At 40.4% G+C, this 26,323-nt stretch overlaps 1 protein-coding gene across 4 annotated transcripts in view; it reads left to right on the top strand.

Annotated features, from left to right (window-relative positions):
* LOC143037248 (serine/threonine-protein kinase atr-like) overlaps positions 1-26,323 on the top strand; it is a 144,077-nt gene that overhangs the window by 31,030 nt on the left and 86,724 nt on the right. For all 4 annotated transcript variants that reach the window (XR_012967459.1, XM_076205391.1, XM_076205379.1 and 1 more), the window contains exons 11-15: positions 5,889-6,087; positions 9,067-9,212; positions 14,869-15,023; positions 22,935-23,271; positions 25,230-25,357. Coding sequence is in view for 3 of the 4 variants with exons in the window: in XM_076205391.1 (XP_076061506.1) it covers positions 5,889-6,087; positions 9,067-9,212; positions 14,869-15,023; positions 22,935-23,271; positions 25,230-25,357 (965 nt within the window). In the remaining variant the exon portion in view is untranslated. The remainder of the gene's footprint in view (positions 1-5,888; positions 6,088-9,066; positions 9,213-14,868; positions 15,024-22,934; positions 23,272-25,229; positions 25,358-26,323) is intronic.

Below are 26,323 nucleotides of genomic sequence, written 5' to 3'. Positions count from 1 at the left end.
AAGGAAAAACACATGCTTACATAAATACGATGGGTTTGTTATGTAAACATTGGAAACCGCAACCATACATTGTTGCCACATCACACTCGCGCGCCGATACGATTACTAAGACGACACAAGATCACTACACTTTGGCGCCACTACACTTAACTTGCGCCATTACACTTAACTTGCGCCACTACACTTCAGTGTACACACGCAACTTATGCCGGGAAGGCGGCACATCAAGTTCATGTGGTGACGACGAGGGGCATCTAGACGTGGCAACGGCATGCAGGGCGTGGTCTGGCCATATCCTCAAGATGGACTTGGCATACTGCATGGCTAACTTTTAACTCCTTCGCAGCGGCTCTTTTCATTCACCTCTTCACGAAAGCGATTTTCTTGGCAGAGAGCGCCAATGGCCATCGTTTTTTCATTGTGGCTTCACAGATTACTCTGCTACGCATAGGGGGTTAGCGTAACGAGTGCCCTCTTTTCTGGATTACGTAACGTAAACAACGCGGGGTTAAGGATCCACGGAGTGCTCGTCGCTAACGTTTATTGGCAATAGAAAACACGACTTTCTCATCTTCACACAACAGATGCTGCCATTGAAACCATGGCAGCAGACAGTAATTGGGAGGAAGAGTAGAAGTAGTAGATGAAAAAACTGTAAAACAATCCAGAGCGACGCTCGTTACTAACAGCTTTTATACAGAATTACAAATAATCTGAACATGAAATACGAGCAGCTTAAGGCTAAATTCATTATGACATACAAGAAACAATATACCAGATCTAAAACTAAATTCGGCTCAAAACTCACCGAGTAGGCCGCGAAGGGAGCGGGTATACAACTGAAGGCGTTTCAAACCACACTGGCTGGAGGCGTGACGTGACATCACACCACCGCAACCGGTTCTTACACACCTTCTTAAGTCTAATTCTTAAAGTGAACATTGTACAAATAATGAGATGCTATCTTGCAGCACAGCTTGCAGACAACTTACAACGATAGTATTCTTAAGCAGACGAAGCTTCTGCTCGCAACATACTTAAATTAAAGCATTAGAAAAAACAAACTTGAAACCTCTTCCGAGGGGAAACGAGCCTTACGACAAAAAGATATGTAAACATGGGGATACACGGACATATAAAAAAGCCCCGTTACCTCTCGTAACGGCACACATTATATATAAAATTCTGTGATATGTCTATCACACCCATATATAGCAATAAAATAAGTCTTAGGTTTGTAACTTGCCAATGTTGGTGTAAAATGTATGTTACCAGAACTTACTGGCTTAGGGCAGTCCATCAGTGATTGATGACGACAATGCTCTGGTGAGGTGAGATGAGTGAAGTTGGGTGGTGATGCAGAAGTCTGTTGCTGGTGTCAATGGAGGTGGCTGAGGAGTCTAATTTCTGGCCCACATATTCTTCTACACTTAGGGCAAGTCAGATCTGGATCAGGTGGATAAACTCTGTTATTGAGCCGATGTCCTTTCGCCCATTGATTGTCCTGTGCTTGGTTGTGAGCAGACTCAAGATGGTTGATCCTATGAGCACATACCATGAGGTGCAATCAGAGGCGATGGTTTCAAGAGCAGTTGGTGTGATGTTACACCACTTGAGTGTGGCTTTTAGCTGATCTTTTATAGTGTTTATTCTGACCCTCTGCATTGTGACATGCATCAGGTAGTTGCCAGTAAAGCATTAGTTGTGGAAGATGATTCTTGGGTATGTGGATCATGTGACCCACCCATTACAGCTGTCACATTGCTGGAGTTGCTTCAGTGCTTAAGATTGCACATTGCAAGATTTGAGTATGTGGTACATTGTCTTGCCATGTTAAGCCATGGATTCTTTGAAGATACTGTATGTTGAAGGCCTCCAGAGCTTTTATAATTCATCTGTAGTTGTTCCAGGTTTCTGAGCAGTAGAGTAAGGTGGAAAAGTAGATGGCTCTGTTGACAGATATTATGGTTTCAATTCATAAGTTTCCATTGTCAAATAACTGAGCGTGTAGACAGCCAAAAGATGTGGATGCTGGGTGTTACCAAAACAAAAGGAGGAAATAAGGAAGACCCAACAAATTACAGACTGGTTTCCCTTACAAGCATGGTAGCCAAAATTTGTGAAAAAGTTATAAAAAGTAGATGGATAAAACATCTGGAGGAGAACAATATACTAAATCCGAGGCAATTTGGATTTAGATGGAAGAGCATGTACCGCATAGTTGATCTGTTTTTACTCAAGACTACTAGATATAATACAGGAAAGGGAGAAATGGGCTGATTTTGCTTTCCTAGATTTACAAAAAGCTTTTGATAAAGTCCCATACAAAAAAAATATTAAGAAAACTGGAAACCATAGGAGGGATACAAAGTAAACTACGAAATGGATGGAGGAGAAAAATAAGAGTAGTGCTCAGAGATGAGTTCTTGGGAAGAGGTGATTAGTGGAGTTCTACAAGGATCAGTATTGGCACCAATAATGTTTGCTCTTTATGTGAATGACATGGATGAGGTTGTGAAATGTTACATGAGCTTCTTTGCAGATGACGCAAAACTGTTGAAGAAAGTGAGAATTGAAACAGACTGTGACTCACTACAGAGAAATCTGAACAGAGTTTGGTAATGGAGTCAGAAGTGGGAAGTGGACTTCAGCATTAAGAAATGTAGCATAATGGAACTTGGAAAAAAAAAAAAAGTATATCAGGACAATATAAAATTAGTGAAAAGGAAGTTAAAAAAAAAACATATAAACAAAATTGTCAGCGAAACCTATAACTTGCTAAGATCAATAAAAGTGTCTTTTACTTACTTGAATGAAGTATTGGTAAAGAAAATACTAGTCACAATGATAAGGACAAAATTGGAGTATGCAGCAACACTGGTCACCCAGTACTAAAAAGAATATAAGGAAAATTGAGAGAATCCAGAGAGCAACTATGAAGATGGCCCCAGCACTATCAAAACTGTCATATGAAGACAGATAGCCAAAACTAGAATCGCCGACTCTGAAACAAAGAAGAGAAAGAGGTGACTTGTTGACCATCTACAGAATTATGAGAGGTAGTCCTTGATAGAGAAGACTTACTAAGTTGGGATATGAGAAACAGCAGAGGGCATGGAAACTCAAAAAGGACAGTTAAAGAAGAGACCTGAAAAAGAACAGCTTTCCCCACAGAGTGGTGGATGTATGGAACATACTAGACAAAACAATAGTGTGTGCAAAAACAATACAAGAATTAAAGCACAAATTAGATTTGGTGAGATACAGAGACGGGACACCACAAGCGTAGCTCCCCTTCCGGTAAGATACAACTAGGTAAATGGATAGGGTAGGCAGGAGTTGGGGAGGAGTAGCACTTTTCCTAAAAAACACAACTAATTGTATCTACCTAGTTGTATTATACGGGAAGGGAGCTATGCTTGTAGTGACCTGTCTTTGTATCTTTCTGCATCTAGTTCGTTCTTAGATTCTTGTATGGTTTTTGCACACACTTGCCTCATCCAATTTTTTCCAGACATCCACCACTCTATGTGGGAAACTATTCTTTTTCAGATATCTTCTATAACTATCAGTTTTGAGTTTCTTTTCATGTCCTCTTATTTTTCTTTTATCCCACTTTGATAATCGTCTCTTGTACTCATTCTCCTTTTCTTTCTCAATGAAGCAGTTCACTCTAAGCTCACACTTACCCCTCCCTCTCAACTTAGTCTTACTCAATGCCAACACATCCATCTTTCTTCTCACAAACATACTGCCTATCCCTTTCCTTTGGCTCTCTTCTGCACCACATCCACGCACATTAAAAGACCCAAACCTTATGGTACTGGTTAGAAAACTCCTAGGCCCTCTTATGCCTTTTTTAGGAATGGTCATCTTTGGGGGTACAGGGAGAAGGATGCCTGGTCCTATTCCTGCCCCCCCCCCTTTTTTTTTTTTTTTCCCCTGGTGTGACTCAAACGGGAAGATTTGGTGGCAATCTTCTTTTCCCCCCACCACAGGGTTAAACAAAAAAAAAAAGAAAAAAAAAGAAAAAGGAAATGAATATTCAGAGAAATGGTACAGGACAGTAACAAGAGGTGGGGGGACAGCATAATGGAGTCAGCCACAGTATAATAAAATACTTGTATTATCATTTCTCTGTGAACAGAGATTTTCTCTATCACAGACAAAATGATGTGTGGCTCTGGGGCCGTATACACAAAACTTGCTAGCACTAACAAATAGCTGTTAAGGGTAACAAATTCCTGTTAAGGCTAACATTTAGCTGTTAAGCACTAACAGTGGATACAGAAAACTTGTTAGGGCCTTAAAAGTACTATTAAGGTAAAAGTGCTGTGGAGGACTATTAAGCTCTTAACAAATTCCTGTTAGAGAAGATGGGGGAGCAACAACAACTACAAAGACGACAGCGACTTTATCGACAGCGACGGGACATATTTAACGAGTACAATGACGACGAACTCATCAAACGTTTCAGAATGAACCGTGCTGGTATAATAACAATGGCTGATTTAGTGAGGGACAAACTTCAATCCCGAACAGAACGGAATCGACCACTGAGTCCTGAGACGAAGGTGGCAATTACCCTATGATATTTAGCCACAGGTAAAATGCAGCAGTGACGACTTTGGGACCTCGCAAGCAACAATCAGCCGTGTCATTACTCAAACAATTGATGCACTATCAGAACCAGATATTGTAACTCAATTTGTAAAATTCCCATTGACTCGCCAAGATCAAGAAGTGCAAGTAAAACAAGCAGAGTTAATGGAAGACTGTAGGTTTCCCGGTGTTGTGGGTACCATAGATGGCACAAACATTAGAATTGTGGCTCCAAGTGTCGATGAACATTTATATGTAAACAGAAAACGATACCACAGCATCAACGTGCTTTGTCATGCCTCCCTCTTGTCCTTGTGGTTTAAACTTGGCTTGAATCCCCCATTTATAATTACTTTTTTTTCCATTATCACGTTGACCAAGAGGAGTGTTTCTTCTTGTGACCAGTTTGGCTTCCTTTTCTTTTTCTGTGATTCTTCTGCCATGTCTATATCCTCTGAAATAATTGTTGAGTCTTCTGTCGGAAGATTTGAATGTGGCGCGGCCGCCTGTACAATGCGCCTTCGTCCAAAAATATCTGTCGTTGGTTAACCCCTTCCATACGGTGCCGTACACGTAGGCGTCATGGACTTAGATCTCGGTGGCAGCAGCCAATGCCAGCCGTACGACGTGTCGTAATAATACACGCATCATAAAATATAGTCACCGCTTATATCGATCGTTCTCTCTTCACCCGTGAATTTTGATAACCATAGAAAATGCGATTACAAAAGAATTAGAAAGAATGTCATTATGGAGGGGCGACTACAATAAATATAATCAAGACGCCGATATGGCAGCCTCGCGAATACACTCGCTCCCCATGACGCCTACGTGTGCGGCACCGTATGGAAGGGGTTAATAAGTACTCATAAAAAAACATACATACGATATCTATGTGCTATCATGATACTCTATTAATAAATTCTGAACAACTGCATTAATAACACTGTTTTATGTGTGCAATTTTTAATAATACGTCCATTTACATGTTCATAAGCTGCTAACTTCAGCACTGTTTAGCGGGACTTGACAAACAACTGTTTACTAGCTAACATTTGTTAGTTAAGCATTGGTGTATAACTTTTAGTGGTTTTCTGTTAGCTAGCAGAGATTGTTAAGGCTAACAAACAAGTTTTGTGTATACGGCCCCTGGTCCACAAGGGTGCCCCATATAGACCCTAAAGTATCAGGTGCATGCTACTTAGCCACGATAACATGCATCCCCTAATAACTTGTGTTTTTCCAGTATAATTGTGTTATGAGAATTTAAATTTCTTCAAAATTAGGTTGAAGTTCTGATGGCGTTTATTTCAACCATGACATGGATGTTGTGTGGGCTAAATCAACCAGTGAACAACAATGCACTCTTCACCCTGTTAGCAATCACTACACTGCCATGGATGGCAACTGAAGTTTCCTGGCTCGACCTTAATGTGAACAAGAATAAAGTGGGGGACTTACTACATGATTTGAAATACTTCACAGGTATGCAAGGCTCAGACTTTTTATTTTTATTTATTTATCTATTGGATAAAGTGAGCTTGAGATGGATAAGGCTTCAGATGGTTAACCCATAATAGGGTATTGACTGCATAAGTTATCTAGACAATATTATATGGACTTTGTGATATCCATATGGACTAGTGACATTATTCTTTAATGACTGGAGACTAATCTGCTCAAAAAAGATCCTGATCACATTTAACTTCCACTATTCCTCTGTTCTACTATATACAATACAAATTCACAATATGCTTCAGTATTATGTGCACTTCAGAATTTCAGAGTGACATATTGCGTGGCATATTGAACTTGCATTGGTAAGTAAACGAACAAATCAGTAAGCAAGACTGCATTTAAAACAAAACAAGTTGAGCAGCTTAAAGGCTTACATTTTCAAAAAATGGAGTGTCAGTGCAAAAAAATGAAATTTCCCACAAATAAAAATGAATATCATACATGTAAAAAGAAGTTGTAGAAATAGATACATACATATACCAAAGGCTTTTTTCCCCCTTACAAGGGAGGTAGCCAAAAAACAAAGGCATTAAAACCACTCCCACCCATTCCATCCCTATCACACTCCACTCCCCTCCATCCCCTTCCCTTCCTCTTATCTTGGCACCTCCTGGATGACGGGTCATCCCTACATCTTGTCCATTGCCCTGGGTTAGAAGCAGTGTTGCAAGACACAGCACATCCACAGCAAGGCCGCTTCATGAAGAAATATATAAATGTATAAATTCATTGAGAAAATACTTGAATATGTGCACAAAACTAACAAAAATTCACAACATAACCAGAAGGCCTTCTCCCCCATATAAAGAGGTAGCCAAATCAAAGTATACATCCACCTTACACCCATTCCTCACCCATCTAGAAACCCATTTGCTTGTCCCTTCCATTTTGGCTCCTTGTGGATAGGGGATCATCCCTGTCCCTTGCTGCACTGCTCAGGTCAGAGACAAGGCAGCAAGACACACCACTTTTACAGAAGGGTCCAGCAGCCAGAGCTGGTTTATCCCTTTTCCCGGACATGTAGGAGCCCCCTCCTATTTTACTATCCTTCTTAAATCTCTCCTCTATCACCTCTGTGACTCCACCTCTCCAGTGTGATATTGTCCCAAAGGATAGAAACACTGGTTATTGCTGACAAAATACTAAATATTAGACAAATTTTGGCAGTTTGAATAATGACCATCCTGACTGGGATTTAAACCTTGGGCCATGTATTCACAGGGCTGACAGAATACCACTCAAATTGTCTATCTGTCTCCATATATCGATAGGTTTCAGCCTCTTATTTGTACCTCTTATATGCTTTGTGAGTCCTACTTAGCAACTAATCCCAAAATGCTTGATTCTCTTTTACCATTCTCACTTCATCATCCCACCCTTCCTTCTATTCCCTCCCATCCACCTCGAACCACATACTATCTTAGCACACATTGTCACCTCCTCCATGAAACACCACCCTATTTCTCTTCCACTCCCACCTCTACTCTATCTCTCACCATCCTCTCACACTTCTCTCAGTTTCTCCTGGTATGCCTGCTCTTTTTCCATTTCACTTAAAATGTTTAAGCCCCTCTCTACCTTCTGACCCTTTCTTCCTTCTCCACCTAGCCCTAACTCTCAACTTACCTTCCAAAAAATTATTTGACATTTCCCCATTCTCTCCACTAGGAACATGAACATACAGAACTTTTCCTTCCTTTGAATAACATTATATAGGTTCCATCTACCACCCTTTCCCATGTGTACTTATGTTTGATTTTCTTCTTAAATACTGTTAAATGTAATCAGCTCTCTTTCTAAACACATTTTTACCATCAACTCTCCACTATGATTTTTACCAGGCATTCCAAATTTATGAAGCAGCCTTGCTGTGGATGTGCTGTGTCTTGCGACACTGCTTCTGACCCAGGGCAGTGGACAGGATGCAGGGATGACCCGTCATCCAGGAGGTGCCAAGATAGGAGGGAGGGTGGAGGGGAGTGGAATATATGGGAAATGAAATGGGTGGGAGTGATTTCTATGCCTTTTTCTTTTTGGCTACCCCCTGTGTAAGGGGGAAAAAGCCTTTGGTATATGTATGTATGTATGTACTCCAAACATTCCAACCACACCATCAATTGGTTCATCCCCTACTCTAGCATTAAGATCTCTTAACACCATTACTTTGACATTCCTCCCAAAAATCTAAGCACTCATATCTATCTAAAAGGCCTCCCTTTCCTCTCTACTCTTCTCACTACCAGGCCCACATACATATATACATACATATACCAAGGCTTTTTCCCCCTTACAAGGGAGGTAACCAAAAAGGAAAAGGCATAAAATCATTCCCACCCATTCCATCCCTAAATACACTCCACACCCCTCCACCCTCCCTCTTATCTTAGCACCTCCTGGATGATGGGTCATCCCTGCACCTTGTCCACTGCCCTGAGTCAGAAGCAGTGTCGCCAGACACAGCACATCCACAGCAAGGCCGCTTCATTAAATCGGCGACCCCCCCTCTCTGTCCCCCCATGCATAAAAAGAGAAGACAGGGAGAAATCCCTTTGGGCTGCGTCAAATTTTGCTCACACATACTACCTCACCCCCCATCCCCCCACCCATTCCACCTCATGCATCACAACATCATCCAAATACAACCATTCTCCATTCACCCCTGTCTTCTGTCCTCTCCCGTCCTTCCTCAACAGACATTCCCCTCTTCCCCAAAGCCCCCTTCACCCCATTCATCCTAGGATGTCCCCTCATGTTCACTCCCTCCACATCTGCCTTCCATACCTCTTTTACTAGTCTTTCTTCACTCATTCTTTCCATGTGTCCATAAGCTCATAAAAACCCACATCTTGCATACCAGTTTCACCTTCATCCACATTAGCTTTGAAGATACTTCATTCCACTCCACCACATGCATAGATGCATATAAGAATAATTCATATTTTTCAGATTATTCAGTAAAAATCCAGAGCATTCCAGTGTTGGCTTTGCTTCCAAAAGAAATAGCACCCAAGTGGAGATGTCATGTAGTTCGAGCTATTGCTGGTGAAGGGAGAGAATCCACTACAGCAGTCCTGGCAGAGTGGTTTCCCATTGTAAGTTGTTATTATTATTTGACTGGAGATATAAACTATTGGTTTCATGTATAATTGTCTATATATATGCCAAGAGCTTCTTTCTCCTTATAAGGAAGGTAGCCAATCCACTTCCATCCACTACCCTTGTCTACATCTTATCTTAGCTCTTCATGGATGAAGGGCCATCCCTCTCTCCTGCCCAGTGCCTGGGTCAGAAGCAATGCTGTAAGACATAGTGCATCCACAGCAGGGCCACTTCTCTTACACAGCAACCCCCTCCCTCATCCCCTCATGCATCAAATAGAGATGATGGGGAGAAATCCCATTGGGCTGCATCAAGATATCCACTCACCCACATCCCATGCCTTCTCCCTTACTTGCTGAACAGATATTCCCCTCTAGCTTGAAGCCCCTTTCACCCCTTCTATTCATCTCATCCTTGGTTGCCCCCTGAAGCTCACTTCATCCACCTCTGCTTTCCATACCTCTTTTGCTAATCTTCCTTCACTCATTCTTTCCATGTACCCAAACCATCCCAATGATCTTGCATGAGCCCCGTCTGCGAGCTCCCTTTCTACCCCCACTCTCATCCTCACTTTTTTTAATTTCTTACTCTAGCCATCCTTGTAATCCCTACCATATTTCTCATACACTTCATTTCAAACATATTGAAACTCTTCCTTTCTGTCTTTTAAATTCCATGATCATAATTTCATATAATCTCTTTGCATCCATTTCCAGATGCCGATTTTTTATGACAGATTTCAATCCCTCCAAGACATTTCCTTGCATCTCTCAATCTACAGTTTACCTCCACCCCCACTCCTCCATTTCCTGCCACATGCGACACCAAATACTTAAAATTATCCACTTCCTTCAGGCTTTCTCCTTTAGGATTTGCTGTCATCCTCTACCCTTGTACATCTCATCACCTTACTTTTACCCTCATTTATCTTGAACTTCCTCCTGTTGCATGTCTTCCCAGACCCCATCACTGCCTTAATTCCTTCTCTGACCCTGCTACTAATGCAGTATTATCTGCAAACAACAACTAGCTCACCTCCCACTTCTCTCCACTATCTCTAACCATCTCCAATCCTCCACCCATTACCCTCTCAATTAACTCCTGTACCACCCATGGGAAACTTGCTGGGGGAGCAGGTAGGGCATCTTTACTTGTGGAAAAGATTGAGGGGATGGTGATTCAAATCCTGCCACTGGTGAAGTTGAACCAAGGGCATGGTTCATTAAATACTATGCTACAAAGTCCTAAGTAAGGGGTACCATCCTTCTGATAATGAGGAGTTTGTGATGTTAAACCATATCATCACCATCGTCACCACCTCCATCCATGTACAAACTGAAGAGGCATGAGAACATGACACAGTCCTGATGCTGCTCCACTTTTACCTCAAACCACTTGCTCTCTCCATATCCAATCCTAACACAGACTCTACTATTCTCGTAAAAACTCCTGATTGCCTTTAACAGCATTACCCCAATCCCATATATCTGCAGTACCTCCCATAGTGCTTTCCTGTCTACCCTGTCATAAGCCTTTTCCAAATTCATAAAGGCCCAAAAAATATCCTTAGGTTTTCCAAAGCCTTCTTGCAATCAGCCTTACCACAAAAAAATTACAAAGGATTACAAAGGCGGAACATGCCGACAGGAGACCTTTTGATCCATATCTAGGTCGGATGCAAAAAAAAAAATCATATTAATAATACAATAATAAATAAAAACTATAACAATGTAAAAAACAAATAAAATACATTAATAAATGCATAGGTATAGTTAAATAATAATCAAACAGGTAAATAGTAAATAATAATAAATTGACATATAACTAATAATAAATGAAAATCAGACAGACAAATGATAACAAAACAAAAACAAATAATATAAGATAAATTATAATAATTACAGCATCTTACTTAGGTATTTATCTAAATGATTCTTAAAGCTTCGAACTGAACTACATTGCACTACCTGTGCAGGAAGTTTATTCCATTCATTAACTACACGGTTGGCAAAGTTGTTTCTACCTACTTCCAAATTGAATCTATTTCCGGACAGTTTGAGACCATTGTTTCTTGTCTGATTTTCATTCAATGTGAAAATTTTGTCACTTTTGATGTTGTCAATTCCCTTTAAAATCTTAAAGACCTGTATCAAGTCACCTCTGAGTCTATGCTTTTTTAGGGAAAACAGATTCATGTGTTTTAGTCGATTTTCGTATGATTTATTTTTGATATTTGAAATCAGTTTTGTGGCTCGCCGTTGTACTTTTTCCAGTCTGTCAATGTCTTTAATGAGATTCGGTGACCATACGGAAACAGCATATTCCAAATGTGGACGAACTAACGATTTATATAGCTTGTTAATGAGTGATGGACTTTTGAAATCAAAAGATTGCGCAATCAGTCCCAGAATCTTATTTGCTTTCTCAGAGGCTGAAATACACTGCTTGGATGATTTGAGGTCATTACTGATAATTACGCCAAGATCTTTTTCACTATCCACTTTTGTTAACGAATTTCCAAATAACTTGTAATTGTACTTACTGTTATTTTTACCTATGTGCATTACCTTCTATTTACTTGTGTTAAATTTCATTAGCCACTTCTCAGACCATTGCTGTAATTTATCTAAATCTTCTTGAATATCTAATTGGTTTGAGTGATCATTTGCCACTCTGCACAGTTTTGTAGCATCAGCAAATTTGGAAACAGTAGATTTTAGTCCATGGTCTTTATCATTTATATATACTATGAATAGAAGTGGTCCAAGAACGGAACCCTGAGGAACTCCACTTGCAACACTTTTCCATCCAGAAGTTTTTCCATTTAAAACAACTCTCTGTTTTCGACCATTCAACCAATTACTAGTCCAACCTAATAGGCTACCACTTATTCCATGCAAAGCTAGTTTAGTAAGTAGTCTTTCGTGTGGGACGGTATCAAAAGCTTTTGCAAAGTCTAGATATATTAAATCTATATTGTTTCTTTTGTCATAATTCGAGATAACTGTGTTGTAGAATTTGAGTAAGTTAGTCACGCAAGAACGTTTCCGTCTGAAACCATGCTGGCTATCATTTATCAAACGGTTACTTTGTAAATGATGTTCGATAGCATCTCTGATGATAGTTTCCATTATTTTTCCTACGATTGAAATCAAACTTATAGGCCTATAGTTATTTGGTTTCTTTTTGTCACCTTTTTTGAATATGGGAGTAACGTTAGCTAGCTTCCATTCTCTTGGGACATCTCCGGATATGATGGATTTCTTGAAAATAATTTCTAATGGAACAACAATCTCATTTTTCATTTCCTTTAAGATTCTTGGATGCCAACCGTCAGGCCCTGGTGTTTTATTAACTTTGAGTTTGTCTATACACCTTTTAATTTTTTCTTTTGTTATATTTACTGTAGTGAGTAAGTTTACCCCAGACTTTTCACAGGTTTCCATGCATCCTCTACCTTTCCTAAACCCACACTGCTCCCCACCAGTCTCCAATGGTTCCTCTCCTAATCCTCTCAAATAAAATCCTCCCAGAAGCCATTCTAACTACACTTAATGAACTGATTTCTCTAAAACTACTACAGTCACAGTTGTCTCTTTTTCCTTTGTAAAGCAAAACTATACAGGCCTTACCAGCTCTCATAATTTTCAAAGCAGCTCCTTGTACCTTATTTATATCTCTCCCATTTTCTTCTCCCACCACCATCATTTTCATAGCACCTCCCACTGTTGTAATCTATCCCTCCTTAGCCTCCACACATTCAACAGCTCTCTTAAATACTCTACCCATTTTTTCCTAACTGCCTCCACTTCCATTAACATCTGTGCATCTTTTACTTTTTCCTCTGCCTGACTCATCTCCATTTCCTCTCTTAGCTTCCCTCATAACATATTTTTATTCTTATTCAAAGTTTTCTGTCACACTTCTTCCCCATTTTACATCTGTTCTTCTTTTTTCCTCCTTTATCTCCTTACTTCTTTTCTTTTTTCTTTGCACTTCATGTGCTTCCTGAGTCCTACTTTGCAACCAATCCCAAAATGCTCACTTCTTTTCTGCTACCATCATCACTTCAACATCCCGCCACTCACTACCCTTCCTTCTATTCCCTCCCATCCTACTCATTCCACATACCATCTTTGCACACCTTGAAACACGCCCGTTTCTCTTTCACACCCACCCCTACTCTATCCTTCACCACTTCCCACAGTTCTCTCAGCCTCTCTTGATAATCCTACTCCTTATCCTACTAATTTAAAACTTTAATATACAAAGGTACCAATAGATATATATATAAGGCATATAACTTGCTTCCAAAACAGATATTCAGATATTTTCTTATAAACTGAAATAATAATGCCAAGAAATTATCAACAAAATTTTGTGGTGGCAGGGAATAGTATCTCAAAACAATCTTAACTAGATTAATAAAACCACAACTTCAAGCACTTCTGGACATGAACCTTAAGATGAAATTTCTCCCAAGATATATGAGAGATAGGGACTAGTCCCATGTAACATGTCCATATTGAGGTGAGGTTGGTGAACCCATAGAGGCACTGGTTGGCTTTTCTGTTCCATCCCAGTGATGGTGAATCATTTAGGGGTTCATCTATCCATCACTTATTTGTAATACAGTACATAATATACAAACAATATGGAATAAATCAATGAGAATAATAATAGGATGCACCAAAACCACTCCATTTGGACACTTGCACAAAGAAACTTAAATCCTAACCATGGAACAACACATGAAAACTATAGGTACACCAGAGAAACCACTCCCAAGACAAGTACAAGTTGAACTGGTATGTCTATGATGTCACCATCTATCATTGTTTTATATATATATATTTATTTATTCAATTTATTTTTATTCAGAGATTGTAATGAAATGAGATGAAATGCCTGAGAAATATGGTAGGGGTTGTTAGGCTGGATAGAGTGAGAAATGAGGAGGTGAGTAGGAGAACGGGGGTGGAAAGGGAGTTGGGAGATAGGGTTGATGAAAGAGTATTGGGATGGTTCAGACACATGGAAAGAATGAGTGAAGATTAGTAAAAGAGGTGTGGAAGGCAGAGGTGGAGGGAGTGAACATGAGGGGGCAACCAAGGATGAGATGGATGGATGGGGTAAAAGGGGCATTGGGAAAAAGGGGAATGTCTGTTGAGGAAGGAAGGGAGAAGATAGAAGATAGGGGTGAGTAGAGAATGGTTGTGTATGGATAATGCTGTGATGCATGGAAGGGAGTGGGAGGATGGGGGTGAGGGAGTATGTGTGAATTATATTTTGATGCAGCCAGAAGGGATTTCTCTCCATCTCTCTTTCTGCATGAGGGGACAGAGAGGGGGGTTGCTGATTAAATGAAGTGGCCTTTTTGTGGATGTGCTATGTCTTGTTGCATTGCTTTTGACCCAGGGCAGTGGGTGAGATACAGGGATGACCTGTCATCCAGGAGGAGCCAAGAAAAGAGGGTGAGGGGAGTGGTGAATGTGAATGGAGTGTGTGGGGGTGAAGTGGGTGGGAGTGGATTTGTGCTTTGACTTTGGCTACCTCCCTTGTAAGGGAGAAGAAGCTGTTAGTATATACTGTATATGTATGTATGCATATTTATTTATTTTGTTGAATGTCTTTTTTTTTTTTTCCTAGGTTCTACATCAGCTTGGTTCCAGTAGTCATCACTTAGTTGGAGATGTGATGGGAATCTTCTTACGTTCTAATCAGTCTTCCACAACACTGATTGCTGTTAAGTCTCTCAGCTGCCTTCTTTGTGTCCTCCTCAATTTCTCAGTGCTCAGGTGCAAGTAAGAAAAAAAAAATTATACTTTGTTTATAGAAATGATTTATCAGGTTGCATTTGATGGATCTGTGTGAAAAAAGTTTATTGGTTTATTACATTTTGGACATGTATTTACCTATCTAGTTGTATTTACCTAGTTGTGTCTTACGAGAAGGGGAGCTATGCTTGTGGTGTCCCATCTTTGTATCTTGCAGTGTCTAGTTTGCTCTTAAATTGTGTATAGTGTTTGCACACACTATTGTTTTGTTCAGTTTGTTCCAGATATCCACCACTTTGTGTGGAAAACTGGATTTATTTTGTTTTTTCTCCTGTCCTTTTTGAGTTTCTTTTCATGTCCCCTTGAGTGAGGAGAATGGAGGAGAAATAAGGATGGATGAGGTGAAGGCAGTTGTAAAGATGATGAAAGCAGGTAAGGCACCTGGTCTGGATGGATGTCATGCAGAATGTCTGAAAAAGGGAGGTTCAGTGATGGTGGACTGGTTGGTGAGGTTATTTAATGTTTGCTGGAGAGAGGGTAGAGTACCGGAGGACTGGAGTAGTGCCTGTATAGTTTCTCTTTACAAGGGAAAAGGGGACAAGTGTGAATGTAGTAATTTCAGAGGGATTAGCCTGTTGAGTGTAGTAGGGAAGGCTTATGGGAGGATCTTAATTGAGAGGATTAGGAGAGGAACAGAAGGAGTAATTGGTGAGGAACAGTGTGGATTTAGGACGGTAGAGGTTGTGTAGATCAGATCTTTGTGGTAAGACAGATATGTGAGAAAGCTATAGGAAAGGGGAAGGATGTTTTTTTGGCTTTTATGGATCTGGAAAAGGCTTATGATAGGGTAGACAGAAAGGCACTGTGGGAGGTTATGCAGATTTATGGGATAGGAGGAAAGCTTTTGGGAGCTGTTAAGAGTTTTTATGAGAGTAGTAGAGCATGTGTTAGGATTAGAAATGGAGAGAGTGAGTGGTTTGAAGTAAAGGTGGGACTTCGTCAAGGATGCGTTATGTCGCCCTGGCTGTTCAACTTATACATGGATGGGGTGGTGCGAGAGGTGAATGCTAGGGTAGTGAGTCAGGGATTGGAGATGGTTAAAGAAAATGGAGAAAAGTGGGAGGTGAGCCAGCTGTTGTTTGCGGACGACACTGCACTTGTGGCAGGGTCAGAGGAGGGATTGAGGAAGCTGGTGGCAGAGTTTGGGAGAGTATGTGATAGAAGAAAGCTAAAGATAAATGTGGGTAAAAGTAAGGTGATGAGATGTACAAGGGGTGAAAGTGGCAGTAGACTGGAAGTGAACATTAAGGGAGAGCGACTGGAGGAAGTGGATAGTTTTAGATACTTGGGTGCAAGTGTAGCAGGAAAAGGTGGAGTGAAGGTGGAGGTAGAATGTAGATTGAGAGAAGCGAGTAAATGCCTTGGTGGTTTAAAGAGTGTAATGAGGAATAGACATTTGGGAATGGATGCGAAGAGGAGACTGTATGAAGGAGTGATTGTGCCAACAGCACTGTATGGGGCAGAAACGTGGAACATAAGAGAAGAAGAGAGAAGGAGTTTGAATGTGTTTGAGATGAGGTGTCTGAGAAGTATGGTGGGGGTTACTAGGCTGGATAGAGTGAGAAATGAGGTGAGGAGGAGAACAGGGGTGAAAAAGGATTTGGGAGATAGGGTTGATGAAAGAATATTAGGATGGTTTGGACACATGGAAAGAATGAGTGAAGAAAGACTAGTAAAAGAGGTATGGAAGGCAGATGTGGAGGGAGTGAACATGAGGGGACGTCCTAGGATGAGGTGGATGGATGGGGTGAAGGGGGCTTTGGGGAAGAGGGGAATGTCTGTTGAGGAAGGAAGGGAGAGGACGGAAGACAGAGGTGAGTGGAGAATGGTTGTATATGGATGATGTTGTGACTGCATGAGGAGGAATGGGCGGGGGGGTGGGGTAGTATGTGTGAGTAAATTTTGACGCAGCCCGAAGGGATTTCTCCCCGTCCTCGCCTTATATGCAAAGGGGGACGGAGAGGGGGGGTCGCCGATTAAATGAAGCGGCCTTGCTGTGGATGTACTGTGTCTTGCGACACTGCTTCTGACCCAGGGCGGTGGGCAGGGTGCAGGGATGACCCGTCATCCAGGAGGTGCTCAGATGAGAGGAAGGGTGGGAGGGGTGTGGAGTGTATTTAGGGATGAAATGGGTGGGAGTGTTTTTTATGCCTTTCCCTTTTTGGCTACCTCCCTTGGAAGGGGGAAAAAGCCTTGGTATATGTATGTTGTATTTCTCTTACCCCAATTTAGTAAGTTGTCTCTATTAAGGATTTCTGTGCCTTTCATGTTTCTGTAGATGGTCAGCAGGTCACCTCTTTCTCTTCTTTGTTTCAAAGTCAGTAATTTCAGTTTAGACAGTCTCTCATATGACAGGTTTGAAAGTGTTGGGCCATTTTTGTGGTTGCTGTCTGGATTCTTTCAATTTTCTTTATATTCTTTTAGGTACTGGGTGACCATAGTGTTGTAGCATACCAGTGTAGGCCTTATTGGTGTGACTAGTATTTTTTAACCATTTCTTCGTCTAAATAGGTAAAAGCCACCTTTATTGATCTTAGCAAGTTGCAAGATTCTCTGACAATTTTGTTTATCTGTTTATCAGAGGGTATGTCATTTGTGATAATTACTTCCAGGTCTTATTCAGATCCTACTTTCTTTACTTTTAGGAGTAAAGAAAGAAGGATCTGAATAAGACCTGGAATGATTTTATGCCTTTTCCTTTTTGGCTACCTCCCTTGTAAGGGGGAAAAAGCCATGGTATATGTATGTACTTTACTTCTCGTGTTCTGATTTTATATTGTCCTGATATTTTTTTTTTTTTTTTTTTTACTTTTTCCAAACTCCATTATGCTACATTTTTTAATGTTGAAATCTTCTTTCCACATCTGACTCCATTTCCAAACCTTGTTCAGGTCTCTATAGTGATTCACAATCCATTTCAGTATTTACTTTCCTCAAGAATTTAGCATCATCTGCAAAGAAGCTCATGTAACATTCTATGTCTTCCTCCATGTCATTCACATAAATAGCAAACATTATTGGAGCCAGTACTGATCCCTTTGGAACTCCATTAATTACCTCCTCCCAAGTTGAACTCTTTTCTCTGAGCACTATTCTCATTTTTCTGCCATGCAAGAAATCCTGTATCCAGTTTAGTAATTTACTTTGTATCCTTCCTATGTTTTCCAATTTTTTTGATAATTTTTTTTGTGGTACTTAGTCGAAGGCTTTTTGTAAGTCTAGGAAAACACAATCAGCCTATCCATCCCTTTCTTGTATTATATCTACCTGTATTTGTCTTGAATAGAAACAAATTAAGTTTGTGGCACATGATCTTCCCTGTCTGAATCCAAATTGTCTTGGGTTTATTATATTCCTTTCTTCCAGGTGTTTTATCCATGTATTCTTGATAATTTTTTCACAAATTTTGGCTACAGTGCTTGTAAGCGAGGCTGGTCTGTAATTTGCTTGCTCTTCTTTGTTTCCTCCTTTAGGTACTGGTACAATATTGGCATTTTTCCAGTCCTTTAGTATTTTTCCTTCTTTGAGTGAGCAACTTATTATGTTATATATTTTGTCCATTAATTCACCATTACATTCTTTTAGTATCCAATTTGCAATTCCATCTGGGATGTGTGATTTTCTGATATCAAGGTTCGTTAATTGATCCGTTATTTCTTTTTGTGTAATTGTTATTTCCCTCATGGAGGAGGAGGGGATTGCACTTCACTTCCTTCGTCCCATTGCTGTATGTTTTCTCACCAGCCAGTCCACCATCACTGTACCTCCTTTTTTCAGACATTCTGCATGGCATCCATCCAACCCAGGTGACTTACCTGTTCACATCATCTTAACAACTGCTTTCACTTCCTCTTTATTTCTCCTCCATTTTCCTCACTCATCACAGTCATTTTCTTTGTGCTTCCCACTGCAACTACCTTTCCCTCCATATCCTCCTTCACATTTAGCAACTCCCTAAAATACTCTGCCCACCTTCTTCTCACTGCCTTCTTTTCCATTATTATCTCTCCATCTGCACCTTTTACCTTTTCTTCTCTACTTGATTTGCCTCCTCTTCCTCTTTTAATTTCTTTCCAAAACATCTTTTTATTACTATCAAAATTTTCTGTCATACTCTTACCCCATTTCACATCTGCTCTTCTCTTTGCCTTCTTTATCTTATGCTTTACTTCTCTTTACTCTGTACCTCTCATATGATTCCCTCATCCTAATATGTAACCAATCTATGAAAGCCTGCTTCTTCTCTTCCACACTTCTTTGCTTCCTCATTCCACCACTCACTACCCTTCCTTGTATTTCCTCTCGTCCTCCTTGTTCCACACACCATCTTTGTACACTTTATGACTCCCTCCTTGAACCATCCCCATTCCTCCTCGACTCCTAGTACTACTCTATCCTTCACTACCTCCCACTCCTCTTATACTCTGTCTCCTTTTCTTTCTCATTTAAGTAGTTCACTCTAAGTACCTCCCTACCCTCTGCCTTTTTCCTCTTTCTCCACCTATTCTCCACTCTCAACTTACCTTCCACCAGAAAATGATGTGACATTCCCCAACTCTCTCCCCTTAGAACATGTACATTCTTAACTCTTCCTATAATACTCCTGGTCACCACTATATAGTCCATTAACAATCTATCTACCACCCATCCATCCACTCCTCCCATGTATACTTAAGCTTGACTTTCTTCCTAAACACTGTATTTGCTATCATCAACTCTCTTTCAAGACATATCTCCACCATCAACTCTCCACTATGATTTTTTCCTGGAACTCCATACTTCCCAATCACTCCATCTATTGGTTCATTTCCTACCCTAGCATTAAGGTCTCCCAATACAACTACATTGACATTTCTCCCTAATCCCTCTATGCACTCATTTAAATCCATCCAAAAAGCCTCCCTTTCCTCTACACTCTGTTCACTACCAGGCCCATATGCACTTACAAAAACCCGCATCTCCCAGGTTCACCTTCATCCACATCAACCTTGAAGAAACCTCCCTCCACTCCACTACACGCTTACCTATCTCTTCACTTACTTGTATAGCCACCCCTTCTCTCCCTCATCCCTTTTTCACTCCTGAGAACCTCCCAACTACACTCCCAAACTCACACTCGCCCCTCCCTTTCAACTTAATTTCACTCAATGCCAACACATCCATCTTTCTTCTCACAAACGTACTGACTATCCCTTCCCTTTTACTCTCATCTGTACCACATTCACGCACATTAAAAGACCGAAAACTTAGAGTACTGGTTGGAAAACTCTTAGATCCTCTTATGCCTTTACTTTTTTTAGTAATGTCCCCTTTAAGGCTACAGGTAGCAGGACTCCTAATCCTATCCCCTGTGCCAATTTTTATTGCCTCTTACAACTCAAGTGGGAAGACTTGGTGGTAGCATTCTTTTCCCCCACCACAGGGTAGGCGAATAAAGGAAATGAATGTTCAGAGAAATGGTACAGGACAGTAACAAGGGGTTGGGAGACAGCATAATAGAGGGACAGTTGCAGTCTGATAAAAGTGTCATCATTTCTCTATGAACAGTCTTCTTCTATCACAGACAAAATGATGTTTGGCTCTGGCCTGTAAGGGCACCCCATATAGACCCTAAAGTATCAACTGCATGTTACTTTGCCACAATAACATGCAACCAATACCCCATACAAAACAAAACATTAAAAACAATTACAGGGTGCACATATACAACACTTACAGACCACTTACACTATGAAACAAAAGTCCTCTAATTCAAAGATCAACTTGACATGAGAAACACACAAACACTTGTTGCAGCCTCCACAAACACAGCACACTTGCTACACTACATAGCAGAACACCCACACACCAAGGAAAAAAAAAAAAAAAAAAAAAAAAAAAAAAAAAAAAAAAATATAAAAAAATATATATATATATATATATATATATATATATATATATATATATATATATATATATATATATATATATATCACACACAAATACTCTTTTCTCTTCCTCCAAAACCACCAAATACCAGCCTCCAGAAACATAGTCATAATTACATCACTCAGTACTCCATCAATACACTAAAAGACAACACAATGCTTCATGCCAGACCCCCTGATATCCATCCCTCTGAATCCTCTCTCCCACGAAAGGACAGATTTCACCTGGCCAGACTGTGATGCAGTCACCACCCAGCCCTTCTAAGTTACCAGAAGAGACTGGATGACCACATTATGGACAAATGCCTAGGATGTAACACTTCACCCCATACTATTCAACATGTCATGGAAGACTGCATTATACACAATCATGCATGCAAACAACACAACATACACTCCATAAAGGATTTGTGGGAAAACCCCGTTTCGGCTGTGGCATTCCTTGGGGAGATGGGACTGCTCACACAGACAGTCTAGGGAACAACAACAACAACTCCCTAAAAACTCTGCCCACCTTCCTCTCTCTGCCTTTTTTTCTATTATCATCTCTCCATCTGCACCTTTTACCTTTTCTTCTCTACTTGATTTGCCTCCTCTTCCTCTCTTAATTTCCTTCCAAAACATCTTTTTATTACTTTCAAAATTTTGTCATACTCTTACCCCATTTCACATCTGCTCTCCTCTTTGCCTCCTCTATCTTATGTAATCATACTGTTATTTTTATGTATGTGCATAACCTTGCATTTACATACATACATACATATACCAAGGCTTTTTCCCCCTTACAAGGGAGGTAGCCAAAAAGGGAAAGGCATAAAATAATTTCCACCCATTCCATCCCTGAATACACTCCACACCCCTCCACCCTCCCTCCCATCTTAGCACCTCCTGGATGACCTTGCATTTACTTGTGTTAAATTTCATTAGCCAATTTTCAGACCACTGCTATATTTTATCTAAATCTTCTTGAATATCTAAAGTGTAATGAGTAATAGACATTTGGGAATGGATGATAAGAGGAGATTGTATGAAGGAGTGATTGTGCCAACAGCACTGTATGGGGCAGAAAAATGGAACACAAGAGAAGAAGAGTTTAAATGTGTTTGAGATGAAATGCCTGAGAAGTATGATAGGGGTTACTAGGCTGGGTAGAGTGAGAAATGAGGTGGGGAGGAGAGCAGTGATGGAAAGGAAGTTAGGAGATAGGGTTGATGTATTAGGATGGTTTGGATACATGGAAAGAATGAATGAAGAAAGATTAGGTAAAGAGGTGTGGAAGGCAGGGGTGGAAGGAGTGAATAGGAGGGGCAACTAAGTATAGGATGGATGGATGGGGTAAAAGGGGTATTGGGAAAGAGTGGAATGTCTGTTGAGGAAGGAAGGGAGAAGACAGAAGATAGGGGTGAGTGGAGAATGTGTATGGATGATGCTGTGATGCATAGAATGGAGTGGGTGGGGGAGGGGGGTAGGTGAGGGAGTATGTGTAAATTATTTTTTGTTGCAGCCTGAAGGGATTTATCCACATTTTCTCTTTTTCTGCATGAGTGGATGGAGAGGGGGATCACTGATTAAATGAAGTGGCCTTGCTGTGGATGTGCTGTCTTGCTACATTGCTTCTGACCCAGGGCAGTGGGTGAGATGCAGGTATGACCCATCATCCAGGAGGAGCCAAGAAAAGAGAGAGGGAGGAGTGGTGAATAGGAGTTGAATATGTGGGGATGAAATGGATGGGAGTGGATTTATGCCATTGACTTTGGCTACCTCCCTCGTAAAGGGAAAAAAGCCATTGGTATATGTATCAGATAATTGTAGTAAATGAGGACCTACAGATCCAATTTATAGGGATAAATTTAATGAGAATTTAGTAATTGTAAATGGTTGATGTCAAATATGAAGTATGGAAATCACTTGTCTTTATTAGATGTTATTTGTAATTTTTCTGATATTTCAGGAGTATGGATGTTATTTGCAAACCTGATATTCTTCATTGTACAGTGTGTCAGCCATTTGATGAAGGAGAGTCCCAGGAAGGAAAAACAAACATTCAAGAGAAAAAACAAGTTGTTGATCCATCACTCCTATCCCAGTTTTATTGCTTGCTAAGTCACCAGGATATTTCTGTCATAGTAGCTCTGCTGAATGCTTTAACATCGGTAGTTCACCATGCTACTATTACTCCAGAAATGACAAAACAAATTCTGGGCCACTTGAAGCATTCTGATGAGTTAGTAGCAAAGTCTGTTTGCAGGCAGTTACCCTTCCTTGTGTTCAGATGGGAACCTCAAAAGGTAATGGATCTATTTTTGATGAAAGAATATTGGGATGGTTTGGACACATGGAAAGAATGAGTGAAGAAAGATTAATAAAAGAGGTGTGGAAGGCAGAGGTGGAAGGAGTGAACATTAGGGGGCAACCAAGGTTGGGGTGAGTGGAGAATGGTTGTGTATGGATAATGCTGTGATGCATGGAAGGGTGTGGTTGAGGGATGGGGGTGCAAGGGAGTATGTGCGAATGATATTTTGACACAGCCAGAAGGGATTTTTCTCCGTCCTCTTATTTTCTGCATGAAGGAACAGGGGGGGGGGGTCACCATTTAAATGAAGTGGCCTTGCTGTGGGTGTGCTGTGTCTAGCTACAATGCTTCTGACTCAGGGCAGTGGGCGAGATGCAGGTATGACCCATCATCCAGGAGGAGCCAAGAAAAGAGGGAGGGAGGGAGGGGTGGTAAATGTGAGTGGAGTGTGTGGGGATGAAATGGGTGGGAGTGGATTTATGACTTCGACTACCTTCCTTGTAAGGGGGGAAGCCATTAGTATATGCATGTATTACTAATTATGTGATATACTGATTAATTTACAATACATTTTCATGTGAAAACAAATTTTCTGTCTACTAATTAAGTGCTTCCTTTTAATAGATGAATAGTAGGGAGGTTTGTGGTGCCAGGTAAGAATTATAGTGGAAAGTTGATGTTGGATTTTTGTTAAGGGAGTTGATGGTAGCAAACACAGTGTTCAAGAAGAGAACCAAGCACAAATACACATGGAAAAAGATGTTGGAGGGAAGAGTGGTTGATAGGGCATGAATGGATTATGTAGTGGTGCCCAAAGGGAGGACTAGAAAGGTTCTGGACATTCATGTTCTTAGGGGAGAGAATGGGGGAGTGTCATAATCTTTTGGTAGAAGGGAAGTTGAGAGTTGAAGAAAATTGGAAAAGGAGAAGGGAGGGAGGTAAGGAGGTGCTGAGAGTAAACCAGTTGAGTGGAAATAAAGAGAAGGAATACCAGGGGAAGCTGAGAGAAGTGGGGGGGGGTGAGGGATAAAGGGGAAATGGGAATAGATAAAAAAAAAATAGGTATCTTTCAAGGAGGAAGTGACAAAGTGCACAAAGATGGTTTGTGGGCTGGGGAGATGGATGGATGGGGTAAAAGGGGCTTTAAGGAGAAGGGAAATGGCTGTTGAGTAGGGAAGATAGAAGGTTGGGGATATGTGTGAATGGAGAATGGTTGTGAATGGACAGTAATTTGGCACAGCTGAAATTGATTTCTCCTTGTCTTCCCTGTTTTTTGCACAAGGGGACAAGGAGAGAGGGTTCATGTGTAAATGAAATGGCTTGCCTCGCTGTTGATGTATTGTGTCTTACTGCATTGCTTCTGACCTAGGCAGTGGACATGGGACAGGGATGACCCATAATCCACAAGGAGCTAAGATATAAGGGAAATGGGTGACGAATGTATGATTAGTTAGGGTGGGTGCATGCCTTGGCTAGTTACCTCCCATATAAGGGGGCCTATTGGTATAAAGATAGACGTTCTTGGAATGTATCCCTTTCTGGTTTTACAAATGATTACTGCTATCTCATCCTCTGCTTTATTTCTTTTCTGAGTATTTCCTCCATGTACTCATGCCAATTTACTATTTTGTAGTTTGTGTTATATTGTGTGTAAGTAATAGCATACAGGAGGAACAACAGTAATGTACAAACATCATCACTCCTTTATGAGTAGAGATATCACTCTAAAATGGACAAATGATTTATGGTTCTTGTTCATAAAGACACCTTAAAAACAGTACCTAAAGTACTGATTATATGTCACCCTGCTTTTAGGATCCCAATATGGCAATTAATCTATAAAATTAATGTGTTTACCTAGTTGTATTATACAGGAAGAGAGCTATGCTATGCTATGATACAGATCTAATGTATATTTATATGTATATGTGTATATATATATTTTTTTTTCAGGTAACAAGTTTCATTGACCAGGCTTCAGCCACATTGATATTTGATCATCTTTCAAGCCTTTTAAAAGATGCAGTAAATGAAATGAAGAATTTTCATGTGGTACTAAATGTTGTACGGGAGTTTGTCAAGTAAGTGTGGGTTTATTTTCTTTTGAATATTGCTACAGGGATTTAACTTGATTTGTGAGTATTAATAACTTTTTTTTTCAATATTGGATGAATGCAGATAAACATGGTGAACACATCAATTGATTCTTTATATCTACCTTTAACCCTTACCAACCTTTAATGAGTGGGGGAAGTGGGTGCTGCATGCCTTGACTGGCTACTTCTCTTATGAGAGGGATGATGATGATGAATTTCCTTAGGCTGTCTAGCCAAGCAGCCCCGTCTCCTTGAGGAATGCCATGGCTGGAATGAGATTTTTCCAAAATTCCCATACTGAGTATATGCTGTGTTGTTGGTGTGCATGATTGTGTACAGTGCAGTCCTCCGTAATGTGCTTAATAGTGTGGGGTGAAATGTTACATCCTGGACAGATATCTGCAATGCATTCATCCATCCACTTCTGATAATTTAGAATGGTTAGATGGTGACTGTACCGCAACATGGCCAGGTGGACTCTGTCCTCTTGAGGGAGAGAGCATTCGGAAGAATGGATGTCAGGTGGTCTTGCATACTGTAGTGTGTTAGTTTTCAGTCTGTTGATGGAGCAGTAAGCAATATGATTATGTATGTGCTTCTGGAGGCGAGTATTTGGTGTATGTTGAGGAAGAAAAGAGAGTATTTGTATGTGATATATATATATATATATATATATATATATATATATATATATATATATATATATATATATATATATATATATATATATATTTGTATATTTCGGCAGCAGCTTTTCCTGTAGACAGGTTTCATTGAGTTGCAACGTAGTCATCTAGTGTATGAATTCTCTTGTAAACAAGGGAACTGTGAGTCCCTTCATTCTTCATACATAGGATACTGCACAACTAAACTCTCAAGAAGAATTACATTACACTTACAAAATGGTACACCTAAGACACACACAGAATCTCACCACAACACTACTCTTAC

This window comes from Oratosquilla oratoria, chromosome 2 (assembly GCF_046742065.1).
Source record: "Oratosquilla oratoria isolate Oo_2021 chromosome 2, ASM4674206v1, whole genome shotgun sequence".
Lineage (NCBI taxonomy): Eukaryota > Metazoa > Arthropoda > Malacostraca > Stomatopoda > Squillidae > Oratosquilla > Oratosquilla oratoria.
Note: the sequence above shows the minus strand (reverse complement) of the source record. Positions and strands in the feature narration are given on the sequence as shown.